Source organism: Cibotium barometz, chromosome 4 (genome assembly GCF_041138505.1).
Source record: "Cibotium barometz isolate CiBa-2024 chromosome 4, ASM4113850v1, whole genome shotgun sequence".
Lineage (NCBI taxonomy): Eukaryota > Viridiplantae > Streptophyta > Polypodiopsida > Cyatheales > Cibotiaceae > Cibotium > Cibotium barometz.
The window spans coordinates 44,527,905-44,541,260 of record NC_141049.1 but is presented as its reverse complement, the minus strand read 5'-3'; the positions used below and the strand labels follow the sequence as shown (position 1 = coordinate 44,541,260).

General features: G+C 41.7%; 1 protein-coding gene across 3 annotated transcripts in view; it reads right to left on the bottom strand.

Annotated features, from left to right (window-relative positions):
* Positions 1 to 8,980: 8,980 nt before the first annotated feature.
* ATXR2 (histone-lysine N-methyltransferase ATXR2) overlaps positions 8,981 to 13,356 on the bottom strand; it is a 76,577-nt gene continuing 72,201 nt past the window's right edge. For 2 of the 3 annotated variants that reach the window (XR_015264581.1, XR_015264582.1), the window contains exons 11-16: positions 12,210 to 12,279; positions 12,042 to 12,111; positions 11,666 to 11,742; positions 11,387 to 11,443; positions 9,235 to 9,825; positions 8,981 to 9,124 (exon numbers count right to left, since the gene is read on the bottom strand). Coding sequence is in view for 1 of the 3 variants with exons in the window: in XM_086789807.1 (XP_086645933.1) it covers positions 9,703 to 9,825; positions 11,387 to 11,443; positions 11,666 to 11,742; positions 12,042 to 12,111; positions 12,210 to 12,279 (397 nt within the window). In the remaining 2 variants the exon portion in view is untranslated. Of the gene's footprint in view, positions 9,826 to 11,386; positions 11,444 to 11,665; positions 11,743 to 12,041; positions 12,112 to 12,209; positions 12,280 to 13,356 lie in introns of all 3 variants that reach the window. The other variant, XM_086789807.1, reaches the window with a different exon arrangement.

Here is a 13,356-nt window from a genome sequence, read left to right as displayed (position 1 = left end):
GGCATGGTGCCCACATGGATTGCGCCACCGTGCAGTCCATGTGGCAGCCACGTGTGAGGCCCACTAGTGGGCCTCCCACGTGGGAGGTCTACATCCACGATCATGTGGGAGGTCCACCATCGTGGGCCTTACACATGGCTAGAACGTGGGAGGCCCACGATCGTGGACCTCACACGAACCAGCCAAGTGTTAGGCCCACAATCGGGAGAGTCCTTTATATTATGAGAGATATTCACTTATATACATGGCCATAAGTGTTCACACTCACTTAAAGTGTGGCCAGTCGGGCACTTTAGGATCATAATAGGCCTATTACTATTACACTGACTACTCTCATAATATATCCATGAAGTACATCACTTGGGACTACTCTCATAATATATCCATGAAGTACATCACTTGGGACTTCATCCTAACTTTCTACCACACAATACGTATTTCATAAGACCATTTACAGGGCGCTCATCCAAGTTGTAGATTTGGACACCATTGCTTCATATCTTGAATGTATGACCTTTTGGTGTATCTACCTTGACTCCTTAATATAAGATAATGATATTAGCTCTTGTTAACCCTAGGAATGGGTTAATGTTAAGGTGTCACCCTTCCCCACCTTTTTTGCTCTTCTCCTTCTTCCAGCCTTAGAAGTTGTAACACCTTTTGGGTTTATCCTTTTGTCCACGTGTTTGGCTTATGTGCGCGTCAAGACATTTACTAGAGTGATATTTCTAGGCTGCACACTTATAGCCCTAATGGTTACATGGCTAGATGTAGAAGCGTTACCATTAATGATGCAATAAGGGCATTCGTTGATCAGATGATCAACTCCACACTTGACACAGGAAAGAGTTAGCATGGTGTGGGTCAGTGCCACTATCAACTGAGATTGACGAGTATTAGCTACATTTTTCAAAGGACACTCTGATACTCAATGAGGTCCATTATAATGAAAACATTGTACGGGTCCTCTTCTCATAGTCGAGTTTATGTCTTTTCCCTTCCACTATACCATGGTCTGAAACACTAAAACTTGCTTGCTATTTTGTAGGAAATAATACTTTGGTGTGATCTCAGTTTGGTTCCTCGTAGTAGTCGTTATTCACTTCTACTTTGTGCATCAGTTCTCCATCTTCCAAGGTCTTCAATCAACACCTGGTTGATCTTGGCATGTGGTGGCTGTGGTGGTAGAACAAGTGACGGTAATGGCATCACCTCGTTCATCCTGAACATTTGTCTCAGTAAATAGAACGCATTTGGTTGCCCTGCAGCCACATTGGGCTACATTGGTGGTGCTGGTAAAGCTAATGGCGCTCTGGGTGCTAGAAATTGTGTTAAAGGTTGGATCCTTAAGTATTTTCACATGGCAATATCATGGTTCCCTAGTCTTTGACAATGAGCACAATAGAGCAACTGTCTTAGTCTTAGGTGAGGACATTCAATGCTTGTATGATTTTAACTACAGATTGAGCACCAAATTCACTCTGCCGTGCCCAAGGGGTAGAGATGGGCATTCTGCTGATGCTTTCCTCTCATCCCTGGTTTTTAACTTCTCCAAGATGGCAGTACTCAGTTCTTCAACTGCCATGTTGCTAACTTGCTTGTTTTTAGGTCCCACGTCTTAATGACTAGAGACTCGTGACTACCAAAGCTGCCTTGGCATCTTCTAGTTCGGTAACTCAAGCATGTTATCTTCATACTCAATAGCCAACTTATAGGCAGTAAGTATCTAGAGTAGTCAATCTGGCTAACACCAAATAATTATGCATCTTATGATCTCGTACTCCTCTTCGGAAACAGGGCAATAGCTGATCATCAGTTAGCCTTTCCCTCAATTTGCATCTTGAGTTAAGGTGCTTGAGTTGGAAAACATAATGCCTCATGGATTCATTTTCTTTCTACTTGATGTTATGGAGTTAAACCATGGAGTTAAGCCGCCATAGGACTCCACCTATCACCACTTCAAGCAAAGCTTGGTATAAACGCATTCTTAAGCCGAAGGAAATTGATTGTGTCCTTAGGCTTTAAGGTTCGATACCATTGGTGGGCCTTCCCTTCTAGAGTTAGAGAAAAGGCATGTATCATGGTCACATCATTCACTGGCCCACAAGTTTCACATGTTGACTCAAAGATCTCTAGGTATTGGATTGGGTCCCCATCTCTCTCCTGAGAACTTTTGTATGAGTTTTGAAATGATGTCCGGCTTCATCGGAGACAGTTTGGATTCAAGGGCAGTGCCCAATTCCCTAACCATGCCTCTGCCCATTTTCAAGGCCATATTCAACAAATCTGCCCTTATGGCCGTATATTTAGATCTGCGTGGGTATTGGCCTTTGAGGAGCTATCCCCCCTACCTATACCTCGTCCTCTCCCTATGCATAGGTCCTTCTATCTAATCTGGGTCTATTGTTGGGTCCAGGTAATTCCTCATCACCTAGCTCATCATTAGTGGCCTCAACCCACCTTTGTTGAATTAAGAGTTCCATGCTCTGCAAGAATGTGGTATTATTGATCGTTTCATTTATCTCCTCCCGTGTGTAGAGCCGATCCTCTTCCTGTAGATGCCCTAGGTTGATCATCTACTTCTTCATGCATTCCGAGGTCTTCCTCAGCCTTGGTTTCCTCATTTATGGGTTCTATTTTTAGTATCCCTCCTTTTGTCATTCCAATCCCCATGTTATTTGTGGCATCCCTAGATGTTTCTGCTTCCTTTCCACGTAATAGAAGTAAATTTCCTTCGTTCCGCCCTCATTCTACGCTTATCGAGCTCTTGCCTTTTTAAGCTCAGAAGTCGCAATTGACGCTCTGCTTCTTCAGCCATCTTCATGTCAACCTCCACTGCCTCAAATGTGGGGAAGAAGATTTCACCTGTCTTGGCAGTATTCTCCTTGTCTCGCCTAACCCTAGGAGTAATTCCACTAAGTCTCAAGGTGTTAGTGTTCCTTGGGCCAGACGCTAGGGCTATAGGTGTTGTTAAGTCCAGTTTTGGACCATGTCTGCTCGTTGATGGACCCTTATCCACAGATTGAGCTTCATCTTCTATTATGAAATCCCCTGGCTATATCAAATATTCCGTTGGATTTCACAGGAGAAGCGGGTTTCCCTTCCTCTCCCAGTTCAGAGAACCTTATTTGCTTCTTCTATGGATTCTTTGCTACTAGTTTCTACAGTGGTCAGATTTCTCCAAGCTACAACACTCAATTAAGTGCTCGCCAAAAAGCGACCTGAACCAACACTTTTCTGGTTTCTGGTAGGAAGATCCTGGGTAATTAGATGCACTATCGTCAAGGGTAGGGTCGCCTCCCATACGTTTTCATGATCTCAAGTGCATGAGAAAATAGCTTAGCAGGCCCTCTCACTACTCCAATTTTTATGCTCGATTGGCTGTCAGACTCATGTTTCATGTCATGAAATGGGTTTCACACCATGAACTGGTTCTCACGTCGTGAATAGCTTGTGTTTCACACCTTGCAATTTCAAGCTAGATTTGCAGTAACCTAAGTCGGGGAGATTACTATAGTGCACTTATGACTCTCTCTTGCCCCCTGATCTGACAATCCTTTAATCTGTGAACTCGACCTGTCTCACGTCGTGAGATGGTAGATGTATTTCATATCGTGAAATGCATATACGTTTCACGTCGTGAAATGGGTCCATTTCACGAGATAAGATTTCTTCAGTTTCCTTGTGTCAGTCGTATCAGGATAAGATGCACTACCTTTAAAAAGGCAATCCCGAGATTTATGACGCTAAGGTGGGTAGGGTCTCATGCCATGAAATGTAGATGTGTTTCACGTCGTGAAATGCTTTCTTGCACTTTCATGCATTTGTCAATCAAATCTCCAAAGACTATCTCCTATACTCCCTCTCGCATAAGCAAGAGTTGCATCTTGGTTTACAAGGTAGGAAACGCGACGCCAAAAAATATGTCGATTATTGCCAGTGATAGTGCCATGATGTTGAAGTAAAGGCATCTCAAAGGCTAGTGATGATGGCCTAGAGGGAAGGCTACTATAGGTATCTCTTAGAGTGGAAGGTGTCAGGCTCCAAAGAGCAGCTATGGTAGACTTTGACATGGAGCTGTGGGTGGAAGGCACAGGTGTAACATAGCACAAGGAGGCACGTGCGAAGAGCAAGTGGGAACAGCGCGCGAAGAAGCTGCATAAGGAGGGCAAAGAAGGCGCGCAAAAGCGAAGAGGTGCAGGCCGAAAAAAAGGCACGGCGGTGCTGTGCCCCGCCCTTGGGCGGCTCAGCCGCCGGGTCTTTGCCCCCCAGTCCACCCAGCCCCGCCAGCGGTGGTGCGAACGGGTAGGGACAGTGCTAACGGGTGGTTGGTGCAAACGGGTAGGGGCACTGCTAACGGGTGGTCGGTTTTATGGCGGTTCGGTTGGAGGTCGGGAGACGAGGTTAGACACAGGCATATGGGAAAGCTAGCTCTAATACCATTTGATGGTAAGCCATAGAAGAGAGATAGGGAGAAGAGAGAGAACAAAGCTCAAGAGAGAGAGTATTTGCAGGACTCAATGATAGGGATTTGATTGATATGTTGAAGCTTATCATGTACAATGCTTTTATAGGCATACACACACATAAGATGACTCATACATGAGATACACACACACACACGAGGCTCCAAATACCCAACAAGAATCATGACTGTCAGATTGAAAGCGAAGCTCATCCACTGCATCCTTGCGTGCATCCAAAGGAGGGAGATATCCTCCTTTGAAAGTGTTGCCACTTCATCCTTGGAATCGTCGAATACTTGCTCCGAAGCATAGGCCCTTGTAGATTCTAGATCCGGAAAACTAGGTGCTCAAGGTGACGACTCCATCCTGTTGAGACATGCAGATATATCCTCCATTTTAGCTGCCTACATGTCCATGGATGCCTTCATGCTAAGAAGCAAATCAGTGAGTTGTGAATCCATGACAAATATCAAGTGATCAAGGATCAAGTGAGGAATTTTAACGTTGTACTTCAACCCTGTATGATGAGGTAAGCATTTGGTGGGACAATATATCCCAATTAACCCATGTACAATGAAGAGAACCCAAATATTCACTTTCCCAAACCCAAACTAGTGCACTCTTAGAATCTAAGCACTTTACCCTATCAAAGCAGTCAAGGCACACGAGTGCCAGTGAAGAAAAAAAATTGCATGTTCCCTAGGCTTTGATACCAAATGTAGAACGGTCTTGGAATCACACATACACAACACACACGAGTCCTAAACTGTTGCTATAAATTATGCATAAGAGAGAATTAATACAACTGAAATTCAAGTACAAGACCACTTTTTTAGTAATCCTCCAACATGATTGCACCACTTACTCCCTTAGTTTGTGTTCTTTCCATTTCGGTTGCAACCATATGAGCAACTCTCCCTTGAAAATTTTGATTTCAATTCCAACCATTGCTTGTATGTTACCAAGTGTCTCTTGAAAATTTTCCCTTACTTTATTCCTTCACATCCTTTAGTTCTTCCTTCACCTCTTCCTTTACTTTAGCAATAAGCTGCTCTGCATTTTGGCTATCTATAGTGGGCTTTTTTTCCAAGGTTGCAACACAATCTTCAAGTTTTCAAATCTACTCTTTCAACCGTATGATTTCATCCAACAAGTAGGTCCAATCTAGAAAGCTTACTCATGCGAACCTCCTCTTAAATTTTTAAAAAAAACTTAGAGACAAGGTTACTCGCTTGCTTTTTTTGATGTAAGGTTACTCACTTATTTTTTTTTAAGTTGGGCGATTTTATTACATGAGGGTCCCAGCATACTCTTTTACAAACACACACACACCTACAGGTTAAAGAGTTACACCATGCAATGTAGGCAACCATGGATGGAACCCATTACCTTGGATCACAACCCATCCACTTTAACCAACTGATGCATATTTTTACTCGATGCATTTTACAGGTGGAGCTTGGTGTCACTAGAGCAGTCGACTGGAGCAAGCGATGTGTTGTGGTTACTGGTTGCTACTCTTGGGGTTTTGACTACAATGTTGACTGGAGCAAACATGCTACTAGCTATTGTCATAAACGGTTGCACTAGCTTCCACACATGGAGGTAAATGATGCAAACTAAATGCCCGGTTCAATGTCAGCAAAGCGGCTAGGCTAGGTAGAGAGAGGGGCATCCACAACTAATATCTAACCCCTCCAATCAAGGCAGTAGAGAGGGATGAAGGATGTAAGAGACAGATACAAGAGATATGTGTGTGTGTGTGTGTGTGTGTGTGTGTATACATACACTTCTTTTTTGACACACGTATATACACATGTTTATACATACATATCTGTGTGTGTGTGTGTGTGTGTGTGTGTGTGTGCACACACACACACACACACACACACACATATATATATACACATTTATATATATGTGTGTGTACATATATGTATATGTGTACACACATACACATACACGTGTTTATGTGTGTGTGTGTGTGTGTGTGTGTGTGTGTATGTATGTGTGTGTGTGTGTGTGCGTGTATAACACATATACACATACATGCATATGTGTGTGTGTGTGTGTGTGTGTGTACATATATGTATGTGTGTAATTGTGTGTGTTTTTCACTTCTATCTATCTATCTCTTCTACAGACACACACATGCATATATACATATACATATACACACACATATATATATATTACATACATGTGTGTGTGTACATATTAATATTCCATAAAGATATTAAGCTTTTCAGATTCAAGTTTTAAAAAAAGACTTACATTCCCAAGAAAGGGCACATTTGGTCTTGAATTTTTCAGAGATAGTGTGCCAGTTCTCCATCCATATGAAAATATGGTTAATTTATGTGTATATATTGTTAATATAAGTATTCACAATAGTGCAAAATTTTTACATATCTTTTACACTAATGGCTCAAACATGCACAAGCACTATGATGTGCTCTTGTAAGATCCATGCTTGCATGTTGCTATACACTCAATAACATGGTGCTTACAGCTTTGACAAAGTGCATAATAAGATTTTCAAGTTTTAAAACTCAAAGATTTGCAAGATGCTAAAACTCAAAAGCTTTCAAGAAATAATGGCCAAGAAAGGACACATTTCAAGTTTTGGAGAGACTACGCCAACCCTCCAACCATATGAAAATATAATGTGTGTGTGTGTGTGTGTGTGTGTGTGTGTGTGTGTGTGTGTGTGTAGAATTTCTACATTGCTTACACTAATAGCATAAGCATGCATAATTACTATGACAGATCCATGCTTGCATGTTGTACACTCAAATGTAGGTTCTTATGTACGCGTGCGCGCACACACACACACACACACGCACACAAAGATCAAAACTTTTAATATCATTACTTATTGTTTGTATTTTATCTCTTCCACTTAAATAATGTCCTTGATTTCAATTTCCAATTACTTGTGGGTCTATCTCTACTTATAGGGCAATGTAGTAGTTGTAGGAATTGATATTCAAGCTATCTATTGCAAGTGACTTGCATGATGATTTCAAAGTGCCACTTCATGATAACATGCAATTCGCATTTAAATTTCTTCTTGGTGCAAAGATGAAATCTCCTTTCTCAAGCTTTTCTTATGCTCAAAACTCATGGACCAATAAACACAATGTATGCTACAACTTTACAAAAGAAACTTCTAAGAAATTTATGAAATCCTTCAAACATACAAGTATGTTTGAACTGAATTTTTTGAGAGTAACTTTTTGGCACCAAAAATTACAGCAACTATTGGCAAGCCTTTATCTCATTAATCATGATAATTATTTATCCAAAACGTTTTTTAGAGTTTAAAAATATTATGATTAATATCCAATTTCAACATTTTTCAAAGCTTTATTTTAACTTATACAAAAGTACATTTGTTCTACAAGCTGTTTGGAAAGTACAATAGAATGTTGAGAGAGGCTAGATTCAACACATAGGAAGGGAAAGAGAAGATGGAAAACCCTAAACCTAAGAACTAAGCTGAGATTTGACACCTCGCTAAATTTTAATGGTAGTGTGAGTTTACAATATAATGTTGAGAGAGGCTAGATTCAACACATTGGAAGGGCAAGTGAAGATGGAAGCCCTTAACCTAAGAACTAAGCTAAGCTTTGACACCATACTACATTTTATGATGAATGGTAGTGAGTTTTCAGACACAAAAAGCCATTAAGAACACTGCAAAAAATAGAGTGAGAGACTTGAAATTACTTGGCTGCTTGTGTTCCCTCATCAAAATATTACTCATTTACAGCCTTAGAGAGTGACATCTTCCCTCCTATATAAGCTTTGGAATTTCTTCATTTTCCAGCATTTTCCAGCATGAAAGGGCTGTATATCCTTTGCCCTCTCCTGCAAGCTGTGTATCCTTTGCACAAACTTGCAGCTCTTGTAAGCCCCATACAAAACATTGCTCCACTGAATTCAATGATGTTTATGTAAGAAATAGTTATATCAATCTCATTGCCATCATATCTGAGTATATGTATTAATTCAAACACCTATAGTAAGGCTCATTATCACTTCCACTTCTTGGGTCAACAACAAAGGAACAGAACAATAAAGCAACACGTATAGGTCTTTTTTATTGGTTCATGCCATCAAGACCACATCATCTGCATACAATAGAATTAAGACCATGGCCCCGGCCAGTTGGCTACCCATTCCCTCTTTTGCTATGATATATTGCTCCTTACTGCCCGAATAGTGTAAAGAGACAAAGGACATCCGGCTTCACCCAAACATTACTTCATATATTGACAGTCCAACCTATCATTTTTTGCATTCTCCCCAACACATTTCATATATCACCCAAATAAGCTCTTTGTGAAAGCCCAAGTCCTTCAGACGATCAGTCAGTTTTGGATGGGGTATTGTGTCAAATGCTAACAGTCCACAAAACAACAATAAACATTGTCTTTTGTTTGGAATTTTTCCACAACAGCTCTAAACATGTATTTATGGTCTGAGAGAGAGAGAGAGAGAGAGAGAGAGAGAGAGAGAGAGAGAGGTTTTATTAAGGTCTACTAAAGACCCAATGGGTCTAAGACCAATATGGTACATATAAGGTCATAAAAGATGCAAGCAAAAAAAGACTTACCTAGCAAATGAAAACAGGTCCGCGTACTACCTGGGCTCTGCATGTACAATGAATCAATAAATCAAAAAGGCCTCATCATGTGTAGCCTCACGTTCCTCAAATTAGTTATTCATTAGAAATCAAATCGACTGGATTGGAATTACATACTTATTCTGAGTCCTATTGCTGCATCAAATCCAATCCCAAAACCAGGGACAAAACCTTTGATTACTGCATTAGGGCCATTTCTTCATCCTATGACAACCTCCTTTGAAAGCACAAGAGTGGAGCACAGCTTAAATGTATGGGTGCCCATTACGGAGAGATTCAAGCCATGCATTTTGCTTGCACAGAAATTCTTCAAAGTTCCACCTCATCTGAATTACACACCATGTGTTCTTGGAGAAAGTAGTTGAGAAGAGTCGTCTCTTTGCAAACCCCTTAAACCGCTGATTGATGCTATAACTTTTTGGAGCTACATATAAAGCAAACATACATTGCTTGATTGATTTCTACCAATTCACATGTGGCTGCATCGATGACCTTACCTCCAACCTGCTCATTTGTATCTTCAAAGGTCTAATTATCATTTGAATGAGCAAGTCGATCCAATATTGACATGATGTGATACTGTGCTTAAAGGTCTGCTTTCTCACTGTCTCTGAGACATTTGCAGCAGCTACATATAAAGCCATAGTCTTCAAGCATTGCCTTCCTCTCTTCCCATGGAGAATTCTCATCAATGTATGATATCGTAATCTGGGATAAAAATGGCAACCACAAACCAATTACAAACCTAACATCTCAATAAGATACAATGATACTGCTGCCCGTGGTGACGACATATATCTACATGCCAATGTATAAACCACAAAGAAATATTTGCAAAAACATGAAGTCGAGCAAAGTATGTAGAGGTTATTAGAGCTCCTTCATTAAGGTATGACAAAAAGCAAGAACAACTAGTAACTACGTTAGCTCAATCATCTCCTTTCCTCTTTTTCTTGAAACCATCCTCAAAAAGTGCTCCCTAGAGAACTCAAGCTTCGTGGGAAGCTCTGGAGGTGTTAACCATGTCCGGCTCGTGTGAAGCCATTGCAGATCTAAACTGACGATGTGGTTGATCTGCTACTGCGAGAGATCCAAGAAGGGGAAGTCTAGAGTTAATCAATGGGAGGAGTGAGTCTGATCCATCTGTAAACCATGTGTCTAAAACCATCTAGTCACCTGGGAGCACCAAGACCTGCCCTGTCATTCTAGCTGAGTTTGGTGCACCCCTAGTCCAGGATGCCCTTTCCCAAACAATCACTTACATCTCTCATCTATATAACTGGACAGATCCCTTTTCCACACAATCACTTACATCTCTCATCTACGTAATTGGACAGTGCCCGCCTTCCCGGATTGGCATTTCAGTCCTCCAGATAGCTTGCAGAGGAGGGATCTCATGGGGGACCAAAAGCTTACTCCTGATCATGCAGGAGAAGAACATCACCTGTAACCTCTCTATCCTCCTCCAATCTGCCCCAAATCTGTCCCCAGAAGGAAGTGCCATACATCAAGGCTGGTCAGCTCTTAGTGCTCGGGTCCTGGAAGTAAGCCTGAAAGCACTCTCTCCAGTCAAGCTGAAGCAGTATATCCTCTCACCAAGCATGCTTGGCCAGCCAACCACAAAGTGAATATGAGAGAGGACATCACACTGCACAGGTAGTGCCAACAAGAAACCAATAGATGGAAGGCACTTGCAAGAGGGGGGAAAAAGGGGAGAATGCATACACGCGGGAAACTAAAAGGAAACCAGAGAGGCTCTTTCACTTCCCTAAATGAAAGAGTTTCAGCCCTCTCACTGAAAAAGGTTAAGTGCAACAAAAATATACTTCTTTTATCATTACTTTGAGGTTTAAGGGTGGTAACAGAAATTACCCACCCCAGAAGATTGCCCATCCATCCCTGATGGATGGCCTAGATGGGCAGGAACATTCGCGTAACTAGCCTAAGAAAATCCAATCCTATAACAGCCATGCCCTTGCCACATGGCAACATGTGTTTTGAATGACGGCTGATCGTCGGACCCAGTCAAGGTAACACTAATAAGCCCTTTCGTACAGAAAAAAGTCCTCTTTGCAGACCTCTTTCTTAGCCTACCGTTGTAAATTTTTCCGTTCTGTTATACACTTAAAAGTCGCATCTGCTTCTTACTGAAGGCATGTTCCTTGCAATCTCAATGCAGAGGAAAAAAGACTTGAGCACAAAGAAGCACACAATGAGATCCGCATCTTCTTGCCATAACTCTAAAATTTTACACAAGGTCTGTTCTTACCTCCTCACCAATTTTGATTGGCCTGGTAGCAAGGAGCACAGCCTGACCATCTTTATCCTGAAACATGACTTAAAGCCATCAGACTCTGCATATAAAGAAAAACCTACATCCTGGAGAAATAATATCACAAACAATTAGATTGCATACACACGTAACACACGCGTGTGTGCACACAGACATACGCAAATGCACACGCACATGTACACGCACATGCCACACTATCCTGCTAAAACAAACAAAAGAATTTTTTGTGAAAAAGTTCTCATTGAAAAGACTTACTTCATCCCTCTTGAAAGCTTTGATGTTTGGAGAGCACGAATGATTGAAGCAGCTTTGTAGAGGGAAAAAAGCTGTCCCTGAATCCAAATCAGCACAGAACAAGAAACGGTGGTTTTGTTGCCACACAAGCATAAGAGATTCAGAAACTATGAAATTACACAGAACCAGAATCTAAGTCTACAAAACCATTCAGCTACCCAACACTGTTTTTGTTCGACGCCCATCAACTAAGACCCACAATACTCTATCAAGCGCAAAGTTTCAAGTATAATTAAATTAGAGTTAATTCTTCCCCACAGGCAAAAGCCCTCAATAGTCAAGTGATGCTGTGTGCAATCTTGTAGATCTATAACCCAATTGAAATATTACTGCATACCTTGACAAGGAACATCATATTCATCACCTAAGGCATCCAACAAAGGTCTTGTCATCCTCTCAGCCTCCACCTGCTTTCACATATTCCACTACCTAGATTAATTGACTCATTCGCCTAAAAAACATCATTGTCGGCATTGTGCATTTCAAATATAGAAAATTTAGATACCTTTTCTTGCATCGGAAGCTCATCTATGTGAATAAAATAGTCTTCTACTGGTGATGCAACAACAAGATCCCTGAAACAAACATAAAATGTTGAATCCATGCAAGATGCAAACCTGATGGAGTGTAGAATCCGACAAAGTGTAGAACTAAAAAACAATTTATCAATTAGGACTCAAATCAGCTGACATTTTTTTTTTTTGAGAATGGGCCATGAACAAGGTCTAGGCGAAACATCTTTGCCTTTGGGAGGCAACCACCTTGGCACACGCGGCAGGAGGATATGAGTCATGACGGTTCTTCTTGACTTTGAGAAGGCTTACGACCACCTTGATGGGAGTTTCTTGGAGGGCACCATGCTGCGGATGGGGCTTCTCCGCCTTTTACATGCGAGGCATCTCAGCCCTTTACTCTTTGACACATAGCCAGGTCCTCGTGGGGAGCTTTTTCTTATCTCCCGTTTGGTGCACTAGGATTGCCCCCTGGCTCCTTTTCTCTTCCTCTTCATTGGGGAGACAATAAGTAACTTCCTGCTGGCGTGCCCACCACTGGACCCCCCTGAAACGCTTTCTTCCACTCTTGTCTCGTTGCATTTGAAGCACCAAATAGACCACCTTGCTTGCTTTATCTGTCCGACCTCCACTCGACCTCTGAGGTGGCCAATGAATAGAAGCACATCCACATCACACTCGGGAGAGTGTGCACGTGACAGGACAAATCTGGCATTACAGGCCATTAGAGTGGCTCTTTCCACCTCCCATACCATTGTAACCTCCCTCGCCAACGGCCAACCGGATAGGGATCTCCCTTTCCATTTTTTTTGTATCCCTCTAACGAGAAGGTTTTTTTGCATTGCTTCAACATCTCTTGAAGGGATGTAATCTAATTCATGCAGACGCTTTCTTTTGATTGATTGAAGGAACTTTTCTTCTTCTTTCTTTCTTTCCTTTTTTTTGGTTTTTTTTTTTGCGCCGGGGTGTGGGGGGGGGGGGGGGGGGGGGGGGGGGCAAAAATTACATTATCAACCTGTACTCTACTTGCCCCAATTAACACCCTCCCCACACCCACAAAGAAAGCCCCCCCTTAATATATATATACCTAGATGAATCCAAGAACATGCCCAAATTCACCTTTTAAGACTGTGCATGTTA